The sequence below is a fragment of the Benincasa hispida genome, chromosome 6 (genome assembly GCF_009727055.1).
Source record: "Benincasa hispida cultivar B227 chromosome 6, ASM972705v1, whole genome shotgun sequence".
Classification (NCBI taxonomy): domain Eukaryota; kingdom Viridiplantae; phylum Streptophyta; class Magnoliopsida; order Cucurbitales; family Cucurbitaceae; genus Benincasa; species Benincasa hispida.
In genome coordinates, this window is record NC_052354.1 from 20,948,904 (window position 1) to 20,971,062 (window position 22,159).

General features: G+C 38.4%; 1 protein-coding gene across 2 annotated transcripts in view; it reads right to left on the reverse strand.

Annotated features, from left to right (window-relative positions):
• Positions 1 to 19,756, reverse strand: part of LOC120079753 (anaphase-promoting complex subunit 2) — a 32,942-nt gene extending 13,186 nt beyond the window's left edge. Inside the window, exons 1-6 of one of the 2 annotated variants that reach the window (XM_039034119.1) lie at positions 19,379 to 19,755; positions 19,208 to 19,300; positions 18,821 to 19,058; positions 16,708 to 17,003; positions 16,469 to 16,540; positions 3,398 to 3,639 (exon numbers count right to left, since the gene is read on the reverse strand). In XM_039034119.1, the coding sequence (XP_038890047.1) occupies positions 3,398 to 3,639; positions 16,469 to 16,540; positions 16,708 to 17,003; positions 18,821 to 19,058; positions 19,208 to 19,300; positions 19,379 to 19,609 (1,172 nt within the window). In that variant the 5' untranslated portion in view covers positions 19,610 to 19,755. Of the gene's footprint in view, positions 1 to 3,397; positions 3,640 to 16,468; positions 16,541 to 16,707; positions 17,004 to 18,820; positions 19,059 to 19,207; positions 19,301 to 19,378 lie in introns of both variants that reach the window. The other variant, XM_039034120.1, reaches the window with a different exon arrangement.
• Positions 19,757 to 22,159: the final 2,403 nt, after the last annotated feature.

Consider the following 22,159-nt stretch of genomic DNA (forward strand, 5'->3'; position numbering starts at 1 on the left):
AGGTACATGCAGCACATTTTGTAAAGTTAAACCATGGAAGGGAGAAATATGACCCTTGCTCGCAAATGGAGCAAAAGACCCATCTGCAATTCTGATTGTTTCATTATCAACACACGGAAGATTCGATAGAAAGTTATCAAATGGCCCAGTTAAATGATCTATAGCCCTTGAATCAAGTATCCATGGTTTATTGTCATTTATACTTAGGAGACTTGAAGGGTTGTGATGTACCTGATTGAGCAATTGCCCCAAGAGAAGAGACAGCAGAGTCACTTTGACAATTCACCTGAGATTGTGACTGGGAAGCACTCGCAGATTCACTTACAAGTGCACAGCCGGGATTGGACTTGTCATTCGGAGGGCGTCTTCTACCATTCAATGGTCTACCATGTAATTTCCAGCACTGTTCCTTTGAATGTCAGGGTTTCTTGCAATGTTCACACACTGGAGTCTGTTTCCCATTGTGCTTGTCAGCATCATTACCATATAATTTTGCACTAAAAACAACAGAATCAGTAGGTGACACAGTAGTGATATTCATAGCACTGGATCAATCTTCCTCAAGGCGAACCTCAAAGCACACTTACATAAAAGAGGATATAGGTCTCTGTCCCAGTATACGGTCTCGCACTGCATCGAAATTGGCATTCAAACCAGCTAGGAAATCATATATCCTATCTACTTCCTCAATTTTGGAATACTGGACACCTCCACATGGACAGTACAAATAATTTCGCAACACAAGTCCATCTCCTGCCAGATTAGGGACAATTTATTAAAGTACGAAGTGACATCCATCATCCCCTGTTTGCACTCGTGAACTTGTTTGTACAGAGTGTAAAGACAGGATGCATTCTGCCTTCTTGAATATAATTTATGAACAGCATCCCAAATATCTCAAGCGATGGCAGCATACAATAATGGTTTCCCTATCTGAGGCTCCATACTATTAATCAATAATGATCGTAGCAAGGAGTCCTCTTCTTTCCAAATGCGCTCTTGAGGATCCCCTGACCAAATTTGTGACGCTTTTCAAGGTCCATTTTAATAGACTGAGACCAGAAGAAATAATTTTGGTCGTTTAACTTTTCTTCTGCAATTAAGCCTGTGGAATTTCCCATAGAACCACATAAATAATTTGCAGTAGTCAAAACAAGGAAAGAAGGTTACTTGATTCTCTGAATACATCGGTAAACCGGAAGGAATGTTTGAATTTAATACACTTGAATTTAAGTTTATGGTTGTAGAAGCACCTAGAGCTACTCCAAGAGCGGTGATTTGTTGTTGAAAACTCGCCTGACGATCAGCCAACTGTTGTTGAACCATTGCCAAAGAAAAACCCATGGACCCATGATGTTCATAGCTCGACGGTGACGGATGGAAGGGCCCAGGCGGCAACAAGCTGTTATAGGCAACTAACGGCACATCACTCTCCATCATGAACTTGCCTCGGTGATGCGTGGAAGATCCGTAGCAGCAGCTTCAGATTCCGACATCTGGATGAAAAAGGCAGCGGTGGTAGGACTAGAGGCGACGATGGCGGCACTGGGAATAAAGTTGGAGGCACTAGGGTTCCCGATTGGCTGCTATTGAGGATGTATTTGCACTGGTCGAAGATACCGATCAACGACAGTATGAACGACAGTGGCGGCGACAGTCGGAAGCTGTGGCGGAAGCGGTGTTGGTGCAGCACTAAGGTTATCTTGCACCGATTAGTTTTCGCCGATGGCGGCTAGGGTTTCGTCACCACGCTCTGATACCATGTTAAAAGAGAAAAGAAAGAAAGAGGAGACACAAGGTTTACATGAAAAACCCTAGAACAGGGAGAAAAAACCACGATAGAGAGTCTCTGTTTTATTAATTTTTTTACAAAATATGAGAGATGCAAGAGGATTCTTATTTATAGGCTCCAACAAGCCTAAATACAAAAAAGGAAAGAAAAATAGGGTAAAGTAAATAACTATAATACCCCAGGACTATAAACAATCAACTAAGTCCCTTATTTCCAACCAAATATAACTTTCATTATCACAAAGAGCGATACAAAAGGAAGAGGAGATGAGTTATCCCATACAACAAATTACAAAAAAGAAGCCCAACTAGTATAAATTTGGGTTAAGTTACAAAAGAATTTAGAAGTGGGGGACCACGTAGAAGCAAAAAGAGTAACCAAACTCCAAAAACGATCAGTATTAATTTCTTGATCACGAAATATTCTAGAATTTCTTTCAAACCACAGCCTCCAAAGGAGGGCGAATATCCCATTGGACCAGAGGATTTGCACCTGAGCATTTAACTGAGGACCTTCAACTAACTGTAAAAGGGCATCTGAAGCTTTCTTGGGCCAACACCATTGCATTTTGAACAAGCTAAACAGTTTCCCCCAACAATCAGCAGCAAAGGGACAGAAGAAAAACAAGTGCATCAAAGATTCCTCATTGTTCTTACAAAGAACACACCAATTAGGAGAGAGAGCATAACTTCGAAGGATTCTCTGGATTCTACAGCAAGTGTTTAACCTTTCAGAAGAGAAGATCCACAAAAAAACCTTGACTTTCTTAGGACAAAAGGTCTTCCAAATAAGATCAGATTTTTGCCTTTCCAAAGCTATTTGCTTCACAATGAGCTTGGAGAACAAAGTTTGATTGAAAAGGAGCCGTTCTCCAACAACCACACCAAACACGTCATCCCTGTTTTCGGTCTTAAAAGTTTGAAGCTTGTTCAAAAGAGCAACCCAATCATCAAATTCAATATCAGTAAAATTTCTTCTAAACTTTATATCCCATGCATAAAGGGAATCAGACCAGCATTGACAAACCAAAGAATCCTTGGCGGTCACATTTCTGAAAAGCCTAGGAAATTTCAAACAAAGGGGCAGTCAACCAACCATTTGTCCTTCCAAAATCGGGTTTTGTCTCCACGACCCACTCTAACTCTATACCATTCCTCTGAAATGAGGATGTTTTTCATGAATTGGGGCCAAGGATGTTTTTTCTTTTTCTTTTTGTCATAAAAATACCACAAAACCATTTTCTATAATAAAATATCATATAATCCAGTTTGAAAAGAACCATTTTAGCATCTCCATTAGTTATCTAATGGAAACCTTAATTCAAAGACCAATTTGAATTATTTCATAAATCCGGGGAATAATAAGATTGCATGATTTTGAAACCTAGAGACAAAATTGACCTATTGCCTAGACCCTAGGACCAAAAGTATAATATACCTGAGTTTACATGTTACTATAAGTTCGCATTAAAATAACCATATTAGGATCTCAAGATGGCTAATAACAAAATCATAATTTTACAGTGATTAGCATCCCATTTGATATAAGAAACTTATCAAAGGGAAAGTAAGCAAGAGAACTAAGTTGAAATATAGATGGCATTACCTGTCGGGATAATCCACTATTATCTCAAAAAGTTTAGCAATCCTCAAGTCTTGCAAAGTTTCATATGCAAAATACTCCAGTCGAGATTGCCACCTAATAAGTCCTTCAGGAGTATCAACTCCAGAGTTGAATGAGGATGCATGGGGGGCCAACGATGATTTTAGACTATGCAAAGGACTGTTGTTACCAGCAGAATTTCCAAGATAAGCAAGAAGGGAATGCAAAAAATGGAGTGGCACAGCCTGAGTAGCATACAAATCCAAAATAAACAACCATTCATCAGGGATGCAGCTTTAAAAGCTTATCAACTGAAGAAAGCAATGGAACATTGTATGAGAATCAAGCAAGGGATGTCAAAATTGAGAAATAGTTTACAAATGTAAAGAGCTAGTGGTATTGTTCCGACTCTTAAATGGGAAAATGAAGAATCTCACACTAATTTGACCAGTTCAATTCAATACAACAAAGCGACTAAACAAGATGTAAAGAAAAAAATGGAAACAGGAATATACAAGGAATACCCAACACTCCAAAAATAATATTATATATATATATATATGTATGTATGTATGTATGTATGTATGTATGTGATGAAAAAGACAGAGTAGAGATAGAAAGTAGCACACACAAAGTTTACGTGGAAAAACCTTAATAAGGGAGAAAAAACCACGGGATAAAGGATTCTTATTAAAAACTGATACAAAGAATACACAGAGACTACCAGCTTAAATAGAAAAAGGGAAACCCTAGGGTATAAGGAAAAAGACAAAATTGCCCCTAGAGTAAAAAAACCCTAATTTCAACACTCCCCATCAAGTTGGGGCGTAGATGTCAATAAGACCCAACTTGTTAACACAAGAGTCAAACAACTATCTAGACAGTCCCTTTGTTAGGACGTCTGCAATCTGTTGGCTGGAAGGAATATAGGGGCCACAAACATTACCATTGTCAAGCCTCTCCTTGATGAAATGCCGATCAATCTCCACATGCTTTGTTCTGTCATGCTGAACCGGATTATTTGCTATGCTTATGCGGCTTTGTTATCACAATAGAGTTTCATCGGACCGGTGTGACCTTGATCAAGATCACTTAAAACCTTTTCTAGCCAAATTTCTTCACTTATCCCCAGACTCATGGCCCTGTACTCAGTTTCGACACTACTTCTGGCAACTACCCCTTGTTTCTTACTCCTCCATTTGACAAGGTTACCCCATACGAAGGTACAATATCCTAATGTCGACTTTCTATCTACCACAGAACCTGCCCAATCTGCATCTGTATATGCCTCGATGCACCGTCTATCAGTTTTTCTAAACATCAAGCCTCTCCCTGGAGACGTTTTCAGATACCTCAAGATGCACTCCATCGCCCTCATATGTTCTTCGTAAGGAGACTGCATAAACTAACTCACAATACTAACTGCATGTGAAATGTCTGGTCTAGTATGAGAGAAATAGATTAGCTTTCCAACAAGCCGCTGATATCTCTCTTTATTAACTGGTACACCTTCACTCATATTAAGAATTCACTTCTATGGGGTGTCAACTGGTTTGCAGCCTATCATACCTGTCTCCTTAAGTAAGTTCAGAGTATATTTCTGTTGGAAAACCGAAATCCCTTCTTTCGATCGAGCCACCTCCATTCCAAGGAAGTACCTCAGTTTTCCAAGGTCCTTGATTTCAAATTCCTCAGCCATTTTCGTCTTTAAGTGGTCAATCTCTAAAGCATCATCACCTGAAATAACAATATCATCTACATACACAATCAAAACTGCAATCTTCCCGGATACTGACCTCTTTGTGAAGAGAGTGTGATCTGAGTGTCCCTGACCATACCCTTGTGACTTTACAAAGGTAGTAAATCTACCAAACTAGGCTCTTGGGGACTGTTTTAACCCATACAGGACTTATTTAGTCTACATACTTGGTGGTTAAATTGTTTCTTGAATCCTGGAGGAGGACTCATGTAGACTTCTTCCTCCAACTCTCCGTTAAGAAAGGCATTCTTCACATCAAACTAGTGCAGGGGCCAGTCTTTGTTAACTACAACTGAGAGCAGAACCGTATTGTATTCAACTTTTCTACTGGTGAAAATGTCTCGGAATAATCAACCCCGAAGATCTGAGTAAAACCTCTGGAAACAATTTGGCCTTGTATCTATCAATCGTTCCATCGGGCCTATGCTTCACTTTGAACACCCATTTACATCCAACTGCTTTGTGTCCATTTGGAAGAGTAACTTGGTCCCACGTATGATTTTTCTCAAGCACCCCCATTTCTTCCACGACTGCGACTTTCCATTCGGGAATCTCTATTGCTGTGTGTATACTGTTCGGTATTACAACTGTGTCTAGGTTCATAGTGAGGGCCTTGAACCCAGGAGACAAGTTGCTATAAGACAAGTAACTCTGCAGTGGATATTTCGTACATGATCTGGTACCTTTCCTCGGGACAATCGAGAGGCCAAGAGATGCATCATGGTCTTTATTCTCATCGGACTTCATACTGCACTCAACCTCGTGCTCATAGGTCTCACGCTCTGTCATTTCTTTTCCACTCTCAACGGTGTTCTTTGCTGGAATAGGTGACATTTCTTTTCTAGTTTCAACAATGTTCTCTGCTGGAACAAGTGTCTCACAATCATCACTCCTTGCCTCAGTCACATTGTTCCTGGTGCAATCATACTTGTTGTCATTGTCTTCCCCATCTTTGCTCTCATTATTTTCAACATAAGCATCAGTTTTATCAAAAATATTACCATCATCAGGAATAGAAGTACTAGTACCTAGAACTGACACCCGTTCTGACTCATGGACTGGAGCCATAGAAATATCAGGCGGCACTATTTCCTTTCTGAGATTCCCCCTATAGTATGTGATCCATGGAACTTGTTTGGTAGGCAGAATGGATTCGTTGGTACTTATGTCAAGAATGGGTTCAGATAAGCCGGATAGACTTGGACCCCAATTGGTTTCTTCACTAGTATTCTCCCCCTGGAGGAAACCATTGGGAAAGAAGGGATGATCTTCAAAGAACGTCACATTCAGATGATCTTCAAAGAATGTCACATTCATTGAGACAAAGTATTTTCGAGAAGAAGGATGGTAACACTTGTACCTACGTTGATGAAGAGGGTACCCCAAAAAGACACATCTCTGGGCACGAGGAGTAAACTTGATTCGATTAGGATTATGAGTATGGATGAACATAACACACCCAAACACCCGAAGGGGAACATCAGAAATAAGTCGGTTATTAGGGTAAAACTCTTTGAAATAATCTAGAGGGGTTTGGAATTTTAGAGCCCAGGACGGCATTCGATTTATCAGATGAGCTGCTGTCAGAACAGCATCCCCCATAAATAGGACGGAAGAGAAGTTGACAACATAAGAGACCAAGCAACTTCAATAAGGTGACGGTTTTTCCGTTCGGCCACTCCATTTTGTTGGGGAGTGTACGCACAATAACTCTGATGGACGATTCCTTTTGAGATTAAGAACTCCCTAAAGGAATTTTAAAGTATTACCGAACATTGTCACTAAGAAGGATAGGGATTTTTGCATTGAACTGGGTTTCTATAGAATAGTAGAACTATTGAAAGACCGATGTAACTTCGGATTTGTCTGTTAGAAGAAAAATCCAAGTTAACCTAGTATGGTCGTCAATGAAGGTTACAAACCATCGCTTGCCAGTGGCTGTAGTAACAGGTGACGGACCCCAAACATCGCTATGGAAGAGGGTGAATGGTTTGGAAGACTTATAAGGCTGAGGTTTTAATGATGTACGAGGTTGTTTGGCTTGGACACACATCACAATTTAATTTAGAAATATTAACATTATGAAAACGATGAGGAAACAGATAATTCATATAATGGAAACTAGGGTACCTAAGGCGATAGTGCTATAACATATAATCAGTTTCAGAAACAGAAAAACAAGATGAGAGTAAACTAGTCCTATCACATATCCTAGATGAGACTTCTTCAGTGAGGAAATAGAGCCCCTTATCATGTCGGATGGTACCAATCGTCATCCCCAAGTTCAAATCCTGAAAAATAACCGCATCGGGTGAGAAGATAACACGACATCTCAAATCCTTTGTAATTTTACTAACAGATAAAAGGTTGTAAGAGACTTTAGGCACATGCAACACATCTTGAAGAACTAAGCACTCAAAGGGAGACAACCGTCCTTTTCCGACCACAGGGGCAAAGGACCCATCAGCAATTCTGATCCTTTCATTCCTAGCACTTGGTTGATAAGAAAGGAACTGGTCGGAAGAGCCAGTTAAGTGGTCTGTAGCCCCTGAATCTAAAATCCATGGTTTACTACCAATTATGCTAACAAGCTAAAGGAGTGAAGAGTACCTGATTGGGCGATTGCACTTACTCCCACTGTACCAGAAGTGCTTTGACTGTTTTCTTGAATCTGAGGTTGCGGGCCTCCAGTTGCTAATTCACCTACCAGTGCCCGACCCGACTGTCGTTTTTTACTATTCAGCGGACGGTCATGCAACTTCCAGCACTGATCTTTCGTGTGTCAGGGCTTCTTGCAATGTTCACACACTGGAGTCGACTTGCTGTTCTGTTTATCATGGACAGGGCCTAAGGTTTTAAAAGCAGCGGAGTCTGTCGGCGTCACCAATGTATTATTCATTGCCCTAGATCTGTCTTCCTCGAGACGTACTTCAGAGCAGACTTCCATTAAGGATGGTATTGGACAGGTTCCTAGTATACAACTTCATACTGCATCAAACTTAGAGTTTAGTCTGGCAAGAAAGTTGTATACACGGTCGGTTTTCTCAGACTGATAATGCAAGACTCCTCCACATGGACAATTCCAAATCATCTCACGACACAAATCCATCTCTTGCCAGAGAAGTGACAGTTTATAGAAGTATGCTGTAACATCCATTGTGTCACACCCTGCCCCAGACCACCTTCTTAGCCTAGAGAAAGGCGTGACTACAGTAATTACCAACCCTTGGGCTGATACTTACTGCCTAACAATTCCTGCGGAATAACTCTGACACCAATTATAATTCATATGCAACGGGACATCCTTAGGCCTACAATTTATTGACTTAGAAACATAATATGTTTAGAGTCATTACAACACTAAATTTACAAGTCTCAAAACTAACAAACCCTAGTCCCTATATGAACAATAGTAACATGTGTACAATATTAACCGTAACCACCTAGCAAACGGTTACAAGTCTTTTAGTCCTTTAGTGGCGGAGCAGATACTAAGCTATTTTCAGAGGATTTGACCGCTACCTATGGGAGAGAAAAACAAAACATTTGAAAACGGGATAAGCTTACGCCCAGTGAATGACCGAGAAAACATAGTAAATTCTCATGCATGATTTCAGTAATAAGTTTTTAACTGAAACATAAACTTTTACAGTACTTGTACTGCAGTATAAACATTTTCCAAGCGTAAAACATATAAAGTTGTTTTAATCATAAAACAGTAAATTCATTTCTCAATCCAACGTACCCCACTGTGGGTAAAACAATCCCAACACCAACTACTAATCCAGAGAGAACCCTTTTGCTCAATCTCTGACTCTATTCACCTGTGGCCACACTAAGTACCCTCACACATTAGGTACTTCTGCTCAGATACCTTCTCAATGTCCTTCAGTATCGAGCTACTAGGATACCTTCTCAAACGTCGTTCAGTATCCCGTTGGCTTTTTACTCTAGTAGCTCCTCGGGCTCCTTTTCACCCCTAGAATCCAGATTCCACTTACAGCTTAGATTACTCTAGTAGCTACTAGAGTAAAAAGCCCCTAAGAAATCGAGGTGAGTGGCTAAAATGTTTTGACTAAAACGTTTTACTTAAACTGTTTGATTTACACCGTTTTACAGAAAGCATGTTTGTAAAAATATTCTCATGCCTACTAATTTTATGAAGTGGTTTCCAAGCAAGTTTTGAATTGTGGTTTGAACGCATGCATATTGTTGAAAAACTATTTACATATGTTGATTTTATCCAGCATGCGTTAACATCTTTAAAGTCATGTTTTATATGTGTTATACTTTACATGCTTTAAAGAGAAAAGCCGTTTATAAATAGTTTTGGAAAAATGTGATACCGAAGAACACTTGAGAAGGTATCCGCCCAACTAGATACTGAAGGACATTTGAGAAGGTATCTATTGGTACTGAAGGACGTTTGAGAAGGTACCAAGCCAATGGGATACTGAACGACGTTTGAGAAGGTATCCTAGTAGCTTGATACTGAAGGACATTGAGAAGGTATCTGAGCAGAAGTACCTAATGTGTGAGGGTACTTAGTGTGGCCACAGGTGAATAGAATCAGAGATTGAGCAAAAGGGTTCTCTCTGGATTAGTAGTTGGTGTTGGGATTGTTTTACCCACAGTGGGGTACGTTGGATTGAGAAATGAATTTACTGTTTTATGATTAAAACAACTTTATATGTTTTACGCTTGGAAAATGTTTATGCTGCAGTACAAGTACTGTAAAAGTTTATGTTTCAGTTAAAAACTTATTACTGAAATCATGCATGAGAATTTACTATGTTTTCTCGGTCATTCACTGGGCGTAAGCTCATCCCGTTTTCAAATGTTTTGTTTTTCTCCCCCACAGGTAGCGGTCAAATCCTCTGAAGATAGCTTAATATCTGCTCCGCCACTAAAGGACTAAAAGACTTGTAACCGTTTGCTAGGTGGTTACGGTTAATATTGTACACATGTTATTATTGTTCATATAGGGACTAGGGTTTGTTGGTTTTGGGACTTGTAAATCTAGTGTTATAATGACTCTAAACATATTATGTTTCTAAGTCAATAAATTGTGGGCCTAAGAACGTCCCGTTGCATATGAATTATAATTGGTGTCAGAGTTATTCTGCAAGAGTTGTTAGGCAGTAAGTGTCAGCCCAAGGGTTGGTAACTGCTGTAGTCACGCCTTTCTCTAGGCTAAGAAGGTGGTCTGTGGCGGGGTGTGACACATTGCCCCTTACTTACACTCATGGACTTGCTTACGTAAGGTATATAACCGAGAAGCGTTCTATCTTTTAGAGTTAAACTTTTGGACTGCCTCCCAAATGTCTCGAGCCGTGGCTGTATATAGTCAGGGTTTCCCAATCTGAGGTTCCATACTCCCTACCAGAATAGACCGAAGTAGAGAGTCTTCTCCCTTCCAAATTCGTCCTTGGGGATCGCCTAGTCTTGGCTTTGGTATCTCACCAGTTAGATACCCAAATTTGTGACAACCCTCAAGGGTCATTTTAATGGATTGGGACCAAGAAAAATAATTATTACCATTTAATTTTTCTCCTACAATAAAGCTAGAAGAGTTTCCTATTGCTCTAGAGAATAAATTTGAAGAGAAGGCAGGGAAAGAAGTTACCGAATTTCCAGGGTAAATTAGTTGATTCGGGTTTAGATCTGGCTAGGCATTGGATGTCAATCCCAGTGCTTCCCCAATGGCAGCTATCTGCTGCTGGAACATCTCATTCTACTGCTTAATCTGGAGTTGCAACTGAGTAAACTGGTCTTGAATTATACTCCCTTGATCCCAATGATGGGACGATGATTCTCCCCCTCCGAACCCACCAATGGTCTCAAACTACTATTCTCATCTGGCTAGAACAGGGGATACCGATTGATGAAGTGGTAACCACTGGTTGGATCCATTCCCAGCTGATTCGGCTAATGAAACAGGCTACGGCTAGGACCAGCTCTAGCGCTATTGACAACAGCGTCAATCAGAGAACCTCAGTTCGGCAGCGGTTGAGAGGAATCTGATGAATTCGCGCCAACTGGTTGCATCGGCTGGAACCGGCCGGAAAACGCCGTTGGATTGGACCGCACGAGAGGGATGGCGCCGGTCTGGAGCTGTGCGACCTAGAAGGCGTCGACTGGCTGAGGCTGAATCAGGTTTGATCTTTGCAGTGCAGAAGGAATCGGATGAACTTGCCACGAAGCGCTAATCGTCCGGAATTGGTTAATCGGTTGGTCGGGTTTGGTCGACTGGTCATCACGTTAAAGGTGGGGAAGAACAGATTGAAAACATCAATCAATGGCATTTTGGATAACAATGGCTAGATCTGTGCCACTGGTTTCACCTACTAGTAATTGGGATTTTCCTATTGGGTTTTCCTCAATGGTGGTCAAGGTTTCGTCTCCATGCTCTGATACCATGATGAAAGACAGAGTAGAGATAGAAAGTAACACACACAAAGTTTACATGGAAAAACCCTAATAAGGGAGAAAAAACCACGGGATAAAGGATTCTTATTAGAAACTGATACAAAGTATACACAGAGACTACCAGCTTAAATAGAAAAAAGGGAAACCCTAGGGTACAGGGAAAAAGACAAAATTTCCCCTAGAGTAAAAAAACCTAATTTCAACCGTATGTGTATATATATATACACACATATATATAATTAAATTTAAAAAAAAAAAACAAACAAAAAAAAAACCAATAAGAAACTTTTGATAAAGACTAATCAGAAATGGGCCTTGTTGGGTTGTATATGATGACCAACTCCAACTTCAATCTTGATCTTCAAATTTAGTTATTGTAACAGCTTTGTTCAATTGCGAGAAATCTGCTTTAATTGGGATCAATGTGGATGATTCCAGGTTTCTTCATTATTCTTTAAGGCTTAACTACAAGGTGGAATCTTTGCCTTTTCTTTATCTTGGATTACCACTGGGTGGTTATCCCAAACGTGTTACCCTTTCAAGAGGTGATCCCTTGGCTTTGTTCAACTCGATTTTGGGTAATATTCCTACTTACTACATGCCAATTTTTCTTTTGCCTTCTTCTATTAGTATGGAGCTTGACGGCTGATGCAGAATCTCTTTTGGGAAGGAACGGATGGCAGCAAGATCTATCATTTGGTTAGATGGGATTTGGTGTCAAAAGCTAAATCTCATGAAAGGCTTGGTATCGGGGTTTTCATCTCAGGAACCAAGCTCTTCTCGCCAAATGGGGATGGAGGTTTTTAGAAGAACCTAACGCACTTTGGAGGCAGGTTGTTATTAGCATTCATGGTTCCAATGAATTTGTTTGGCATACACAGTGGTGTAGACTAAAATCTTGGAGACAATCTTGAAACAGAGTATTATTGATCTCTCTAGAAATGTAGACAATGATCCCTTTAAATAGACCCAAAGGGAAAGGGTTGTTTCACACCTAACTACCTAACTAATTCTAATCCTAAAACCCCTTTAAATAGACCCAAAGGGGAAGGGTGTTTTAACATCTAAACTAAAAAGAAAACAAATTAAAATTGCAAATTAATAATGGAAATAACAGAATATTCCCAAATGCCCGAAATGCCCCTACATCACAAAGCAATGGGCTTTCTAGTGTCTAGTCCTTGGAGGCCTTGGGTTAGCATTTCCAAAGCTTGGAAAAAGGTGGAAAGTCTTGCTATTTTTAAAGTTGGAAATGGTACTCGTGGAAGGATCCTTTGCTTTGTGGTGCTACTCTAAAGAATCGGTTCCCTAGACTATTTGCCATAGTTGTTAATGTAATCGGGACAGTTTTTTCTTATTGGGATGTCTCGACATCTTCCTGGAACATCATGTCAGGAGATTCTTGAAGGATGAAGAGGTGGTTGAGTTTCCTGTGACTCTAATACTTTCTCATTTACCTCAGAGAGCTAACCTTTTAAGATACATAGTAGGCCAAACTTGGGTTAGCTAGAAACTAGGAATTAGATCTAAAATAAAATCTAAATAATTAACAACTTATCTCAAGTAACTAGATATACCTAAAAAATAATACAAATAAATAAAAAAAGATAAACTAAATATACGATTCTATACTCCCCCGTAAGTTGATGCATAGATGTCATGCATTCCTAACTTGCTTACAAGATCCTCAAAGTTGGTTTGAACATTCTCTTGGTTGAAATATCTACATTTTGATCATTAGAGGCAACAAATGGAATGCAAATTACTCCATTCTCCATATTCTCTTTAATGAAGAGTTGACCTACTTCTACATGCTTTGTGTGATAAATTTTTCTTTTTTTTGAAAAAAAAAAAAAGGAAACAAACAGGCAGAACCCCATGAGGGGAAAAAAAGAAAAATAATGATGATTTTCCTAACTTCTTCAAAAATATTAATGCTCAAAAGAAAATATTGATGAAATGAAAAGAGATTAATGCTCAAAAGTACAAAGAGATTAATGCTCAAAAGTACAACCCCGTCAAGGAAAAAAAGAATGTAAAACAAGTGATAAAAGAAAACGTGATACAAAAATAATTTAAGAGGGTAACATAAAGACATTCTAATTAGGACAAATATCCTGAATAGTATATCCTGCAAAGCTTTTGGAGAGAGCACACCATGGAGTGACCTTCAGATAAGAAGAACTGAACCAATCATCCCACAATAAAGATTTATTATGCAAAACCTTTTGGTTTCGCCCAAACCGTGGTTCTAATAATAAAGCTTACACCGAATTAGACCATAAAACTTTTGACTTTGATACTACGGCTGGACCAACCAATAAATGTAAGACATTCTCCTTAAAAGAATTGGAAAAGACCCACTGAATGTTGAAAATTGAAAAAAGTTTCCACCTACATTTCCTTGAATACCAACAATCAAAGAATAGGTGCTGCAAAATTTCAGGACACACTGAAGGAGATGAGTAATGTGAAGAAAGATTTCTTTGGAGAACCTCAGAACAATTCAACAAACCGTTCCTCATTATCCAGACAAGAATATTAATTATTTTAGGAGCTTTGGAATGCCATAAAGTTGTGAACACATAAAAGCTTAAAATATTTGAGTATCTGAGACACAAAAAAGCTATTGAACAGGATTTTAACCGATACTTATTGTTGCTTTGTTATCACCAATGTTTCAAAAAGCTATTGAGGCTTTCGGCTTGAGGCAAGACTCTAAGTTTTAGCCTTGAGACTTACGTCTTTGTTGAACCATAAGAGGCTTATGCCTCTCATAGATGAAGCTTACGCCTTTGTAAAAATGCATCGAGGCTTAAAATCTATGCATCTCATCTAATGATTAGAAAAATAATGATGATTTGCCTAACTTCAAAAATATTAAGGTTTGTATTGTGACAATTTGAATTAGGACTACTTTTACTATTGCGACTTCAAACATTGAAAGCAAAATTTTATAGTATAAATCAATCCTATTAATGATAATAGTAGTAGTAGTGATGATAAAAATATCCTTTTCGAATTTTTTATTAAGTAAAAATTGTGGGGGTGAATTTTCTTTTTACACTTTTATATGACAATCATGTTAAGTAGTACTTAGTTATACCAATTTAAGATTTTAAAATCTTTTTAATTCACTATTTGAGACTTATACCTCAGACCGCCTCGAGGTTTACGCCTTGCCTCTTCAAGAGGAAAAGCCTCAAGGCTATCCTTAACATTTTAAAACATTGGTTATCATAGAAAAGCTTCTAGATTCAATTCTTTGAGTAGTCGTCGGATCCACAATATGTCACACAACCCATTAGCCATTGCCTTACACTTTGCTTCGGCACTACTTCGTGCCACTACATTTTGTTTCTTGTTCCGCCATGTTACTAAATTCCCCCAAACATGCATGCAATATCCTGAGGTTGATTTTCTATCTGTTATAGAACCTGCTTGATCAGGATCAATGTAGGCTTCCACAGATCAATTATCTCCTTTCCTAAAGAAGAGACCCTTTTCAAGACATCCCTTGAGGTATTTGAGTAACTGATATACTGCTTCAAGATGTTCTTTAAAAAGATTATGCATGAACTGAACCATACTTACTGCAAAGGCTATATCCAAAGGGCGTCAGAAAATCGACACTGCATGAAAGATGATCAAGATCCTCCTCTTGCTATCTACAAAGGACACACCACTGCAGATGGAAGAATGTTGTTGGATTGTGAATGTTCTCCTAAGTAAAACTTTCTAGATAAAGAATTTCACTTTCTCAATGGTTTGTACCTTCCAAATTGGGGAAAAATTGAGGCCCCTAGGATGGAAGAGTAGGAAAAATGAATTAGAAAGAGCGTACAACAAAAGAAACACTCTGAGGAATTAGATTCCCAATCTTGAACATCCTTTCACCCTAAAAAAACCCCTCTAACTGGAAACAATAGAAAGAAGGTTCATCACTTCAAAGACTCACAATCATTAAGAGGACGACAAAAGCCAAAAGAAATTGAGGGAGAAGGCTAGAAGGAAATCAATACCAACGCACTCAAGTGAAATCTCTTCACAAATAAGTGATACATCTGTAGGAACAACTTAACAAAGAGACTTATCCCCCACTCAACCAACCTCCCAAAAAAAGTTATAAGCCCCATCCCTAACCCCAAAACAACACTTAGGAGGTGTTTGGGGCAAGGAGTGGAATAGTAAGCTCCAAGGAGTTATGATGTCTAGGAAGTTGTGAGCTCTTGGAGAACTTCTGGGACTCGCAGTGTAAGGAGTTGATAAGGGATAAAATTGATGTTTTTTAGTAGTGGAACTCACAAACTCCTTAGGCCAAACAAGGAGTGGAATTTGCAACTCCTACTTCCCAACTCCTTGGACTAAACACACCTTAACGAACTAGGAAAACAAAGAGAAGTCCAAAGCAATCAATAGCGATGGAGAGATTTTTACTATAATCTTTCAACCCACTATGTGTCCACTCAAAAGGGTGTGGTCCTACACCACAAAGCATTAGATTCTCTAGAGAACCGCTACAACCAATATGCCAGCAAAGCCTCATTTTGTAGTCTCAACTTATCAATGCCTAAACCTCCAACCTCCACCAGCTTCAAAACAACTTCCATCCTCACCAAGCGTGACCCCTCACCCTCTTCAATTCCTTCATATTTCCATCATCAATAAGTACAATGGTACGTGTATTTACCAGATTTGGTCAATAACATTTCCCTCAGTGCCAACATCCTTGTTCTTACAAGATAAATATGCAAAACATGACTCTAGTTAAAGAAGTCAGCTCGTTTACTTGACAGCCCAAAACAAAAACACCACTGAATAGATAACCCATTGAGCAACCATCATGAGTTAAGTTCACGCTATCACACAAATCAGAAATATCTTACCTTTATCCACTCTTTAATAGGCTCCAAAACAGAGCTCCTGTAATCATCGCCAGCAAGAGAATCAACCTTTGCCTGCATAGAAATAGGAAAGCTAGAATGAAACCCAATTAAATTTTAAGTATGAAGATGACTCCTATAAAATAAGGTGCGCTATACAAAAATAATAAAGAGATGGTATGAATTTATAGAGAGAAAAGAAAAGGATTTCATGAGTGAGAATATGGCAGAAGCACATTCACCTTTAGGAGTGAGAATATGGCAGAAGCATAGGCATCTTCAGCCATAGATGTAAACCCAAGACTCCTAAGATCGAGAACAACCTTCCCGATGTTCTTCACTAATTTATGGATATTAGAGAACTTCTCCAACTGATAGCACTCATTAAAATCCTTTTGACTACTTTTGCTAGAGATTCTACCTTTTCCATCAAGTTCCATATCATCTTTACATTGAGACGTATAATCTTTGTTCAATTCCCCAGCCATGATAGCACTCAACTCTTCCAGATTTCCCTTAAAATACCAGTGGAGCAAATCTAAAAACATTAAACTATAAATTAAAGAACATAAAATATAATAGAAATCTTTCAGAGCTCGAGTGAAATAAGAGAGATACACAGATAGTTATCAAATGTTAGACACAAAAGCTTGACATGATCATCTTACAAGCAAGCATGCAGTAATAGTCATCTTAAAGGAAACAAGAACGTTCAATAGGTCATTGAAAAGTTACAATGAAGAAAATAAAAACCCTGTTAAGAGAATCAGTAGCACAGAAAGAAAACCTCATTAAATTTATATAATATATATACATGCATTGAGAAGAAAAATGAAAGAATACACGTACATACAAAAAAATCCAATCCACAAAAACACCACCCCCTAAAGAAAGGGCAACTATGTAAAATATTACCTATAGAATAATTACAAAAGGTCTCCAAAACCGAAGCCCACAAAGAAATGTGAAAGTGAACAAGGGACCAAACCTCACTAGGGTCCTTATCCACCCCTCTAATTATCCTACCATTCCTCTCTCCCCCACAAAACCCACTAACCATAAAAAGCACCCCTTCATTCAATCACTCATGGAGTTTATATCTTTTGAGCATTAGTCTCTTTTCATTTTTTTCCACTGAAAAAGTTTCATTTTGTGTTCAAAAGAGGTGGTCAAACGATTCTATGTCTCCCAACAGGTCTGATGTGTAGATCAAATAAAGAAAATCATAGTCACTTGTTCTTTAATGTTCTCAGGCTTACACTTTATGGAAGATATTGTTGAATTGTTTTGGATTAGTTGGTGCTTTCAAAAAGAAACGATGAGGCTCTTCACCAACTTATTTTTGGATCTCCCTTCAAGGACCGAAGGTCATATTTTGTAACTTAATGCTATTTCAGCGACATTGTGGAAACATTGGCTTGAGAGGAACTAGAGGGTCTTCTCAAAGAGAAAACAACTAGCCTTGATGAGATGTGGGAGTCCATTAAGCTCTTTGCCTCCATCTGGTGTTCTCTCTCCAACTTTTTTGCAATAATGACCCTGTGCATAACTTGGCTAATTGGGAATCTTTTTTGTAAACCTTTAGCCTTTTGGGGAAATCTCATCTCCCCCGTATGGTCTTCTTGCTATCAATAGATATTCTTGTTTCTTATACCCAAAAAGAAAAAAATAAAATAAAAATCTCTAAGGAAACATACATCAGCGATATAAATAACACAGGTTGCTTTTAACAAGCTAGGGAATTAGACATCTTGTTGATTCTATCAACTACAATTAAAACCAATTTGTGCCCCCACTGAGCTTTCAGAAATCCAGGGATAAGTATCCCAAATGGACAAGAACTTTTTATTTTTTGTCTTAGATGTTCAGTTCAACCTTGTAGTAAAAGTTATGAGCTATACTATCAATTCCTGATGTATTGATATTAAACGCATAGGTGAACTTTCCCATTTTTTAGAATATGGAAAATTGATAATAGTCTTCTAATCATTTCACGAGGTCCATAGACTCAAAGCTTTAATGTGTTGTTGTAAAGGCCTAAAGATCCAAAGAATTTTTTTTATATATAGAAATAATAACTTTTATTGAGATAAAAATGAAAAGAATATAATGGCAAAAAAAACAACAAAAGAGGAAGGAATCCCTCTAAAAAAGGGACTCCAAATATACACAAAATAAACACCAAAAGAAATGTAGACGCAAGTAAGGAATTTGAACCACACCCTGAGAGAAGTCTCAAGGCATAAGCATCAAAAGTCTTCAAAAAATTGGCAATTGGAAAAAAATTCTACCAAGCACGAAAGATAAAGAATGGTCTATGTAATGCATATGAGCAACTAGTGAAATTATAGGTACCAGGAAAATGTCGAGGAAGAGTAGCCATGAGAACTGAGGAAACAAGTAGTTGATACTTTGCAAATAGACGAACGACTTCCGTTTCAGTGTCATACTGACGTCCTTTCTCCAATAGATCATATCTGTATGACAGTAAAGCATGAACCAGTATTGACAATAACTCCTCCTGACATTTCTTTTTCGAGGAGATCTCTTCTAAAGCTTTACAAAGCACTTCTCGAACATCCTCTTCCGAATGCTGTGTTTAAAACTGTTAATATAAGCTAATTCATGAAAATAGCTAGTTTTTTCAACAAAGCACCGAGCCATTATCTATCCAGAAACTAAAAAGTAGTAGGAATTCAAACAAATATCGTTCATGGGTGGGAGAGGTTTGTGCCAACATACAGGTGGGTTGTTGCAGGTGTTTAGAATTTCATTGTTCTCGTAAGCGTCAAAATGCCTCCAAAATTCCAAAGCACCATTTTTCTCGAAATTTTCCTGAGACCCAAAACACCAAATGTTGCTATTGCTAAGATAAACGAAGAAAGAAACGCATTGCGAGAGAAGTAAAAGGACCTGTAGCGAACGAAGGAAGTGATTGAGGAGAAGAGATTCGAGGCCGTGTTTGCAGAGGGATTGTACGTGAGCAACGAATTCCGATTGCAATGATACATCTGCAGTGCCGTTGAGAAGCGCCTGAGTAGCAGCAGAGAAATAGGCATAGGAATTGAGAATTTCTTGAACTTCATCGTCGCTGAGGGAATCGAGAACCCTTAAATTACAGAAGAAAGAGCTGGGTTCCTCCATAACGCTTCTGGGAAGTTGGAAGTGGAACCAAATCACAGGGTTTGTGTTCTCAGTGAAGGGTTTTGGATTTTGCCGCCACTTTCGATGCCTAAAAAATTATTGAATGGGGGCAGTTGAGGAATCCTATTTAGGATGATGCCTAAAAAGTTTTTCACTACAAGCTTCACTTCCTAGCTTTATCAAAATAAAAGAAAAGCATAAAATAGTTAAATAATCCTCAAAATTTAAAATTATCAAGTTGTGAATTCATTTTCAATGAAGTTTACATTTACATTTGTACTTATTACCAGCGTTTGGAGGTTGGGTCGATTATAGTTAATAGTTATTACAACCGATGAGTTATTATAGTTTGTATCTGAGTGCAAACTATTTTCGTCTCGGTTACAAATGAGGAGAGAGGATGGTTACAAAATAAACATTATAAACAATAGGGAATAGTTATATGTGTGTTACAATAATTGAGAACTTCAACTATTATAATGGGGGCTCAAACATTGAGTTGACTATAATAGCACACTCCACCCAAGGCAAGTTGGGGGCTCAAACATTACCTAATGGTTTTTGTGGATGCACTAAAAAGATAAGTTAGCTTGATCGATTGTATTTGCATTGTCACACTGATGTAGAAAGCTTTATATATTCCTTTTAATTGTAACGTTAAAGCTTAGTTTTATACCTTCTTAGTTCAATTAGTTTAGATTTTTGTAACCGTTTACTCAGGTTATCACAACTGGTTGCCTTAATTATTTAACCATTTGTAATTGGCTATCTAAGTCACCTATAACTAGCTACCTCGGTCTAGTATAAATTGGCTTTTAGCCAACATATTCAATTCATTAATAATATCATCTTTGAGATTTATTGGAGTATTCTCCATTAAGTGGTATCAGATCATAGATCAAAAGTGTATTCTCTTTGGATTCAACCGTTCAATGGAAGCGGAAGCCTTCTCGTCCAAAGCAATAGAAAATCGTATATCTTCTGTGGAGAAATCAGTTAGCAAAATGAAGGAAGAGATGGGAGAAATTCGGTCGATGCTGGCACAAATTCTACAATAGATAAATATCCATGATGCATCGTCAATTCACAAAGTCGAAAGACAGAGAAGCAATGATGGAATTCAAATCAAGAAAACTCCTCAAGAACCACAACTAAACAAAGATAAGGCCCCTGTGCAAATGCCTTTAGAGATTCAAGAACCTTGACAAAAGCAATGGAACAAAAGTCAATTTCCAGGATTACCCACCAACAAGAAGATTTGTCTATCAAAGAGAGAACAAACATCAAGAAATGCAAATCCCTGGGTATCGGATGCAAGATTCAGACTCGTCAAGTGAGGCAAAACCCTATCACGGGGGTATTCAAGAAAGATCGGGTTGGAGATATGGTAGACAATAAGTTTAGCATGAAAATGACTACCAAATGAAGGTTGACCTCCCAATTTTTTATGGTCGAATGGACGTCGAAGCTTTCTTGGATTAGATGTTCACCTCATGATTTGTATCTAAAAGTGCTTATGAATGAGGGTGAAAGATGATAGCTAGATGAGTGGAGATGAATGACAAATTGCTTCTCTATATGAGAAGAGTAGGCGATGCGTCGTAGTGGATGTAGCGCACTTGTGTAATGCGTACAAGCTTTCCTAAATCAGACCCAAGTATAAATCCGACTCCGGCTTCCTAATAAGTCCAGGGTTGATTACAGGGATTTTAGACTATCTAATGCAGTCCTTATGTTGCTTCAATTATAGATGGTTCCCAGATTAATGAGAGTGAATATTATTTGCACTAAACTCAATGCACGCATACAAGAAAACATAGGAGTTCAAGGGGCAAAAAGGGGAATTTATGAGTGAATGGTGCTAAGTGTTCGAGGATGCAAGATGAATAAGTGTGTGTGAAGGTGTGAGCGTGGTCTGAAGATGATATGAATGCTTGTTTACAAACCAAGTGTATGTGTATGTGCAAACCCCGAACTTAGGTTCCCTAGATAAACATGTTTAGGCAAAGGAATGTTATATTACATATTTATTAAATAGAAATTCATGTTGTTTATAGGGATTATGAAGGAAGGGAAGGAAAATATATCAAAAGAAGAAACTCAATCATTAGTCTGGCTGGAGGCACTAAGTGTGGGATGACGTGGCAATTTATTCTTTGAACTCAAGAAGCGACAGAAAGATTAAAAAGGGGAGTGAAACTTCAAAAGCATGGTTTTGGCAATTGAAAAGGACAAATTTAGCGAATTCGATGCCATTTGAAAGCTGGGAGAATCTAGTTTTCAAGGTTGTCCTGTTGAAGAAAGATTGCAAGAGGAGAAGAACAAAAGTGGAGAATTTGCAGAAGAGGCAGAACCACAGATTAATCAGAGCCCAAGTTGAAGTTTAGAAGTTCTAAGCTAAACTATAAGGAATTCTAGGCTAAAATTTTAAGGTAAGGAAGTTAACTCAAATCTAAAAGAGCTCTAAATTTTGAGTTATGAATTTTTGAAGTTATAACAGGGAATTGGATGCATAAGCAGATAGCTGCTTGTGAGAAATAAGCAAGCAGT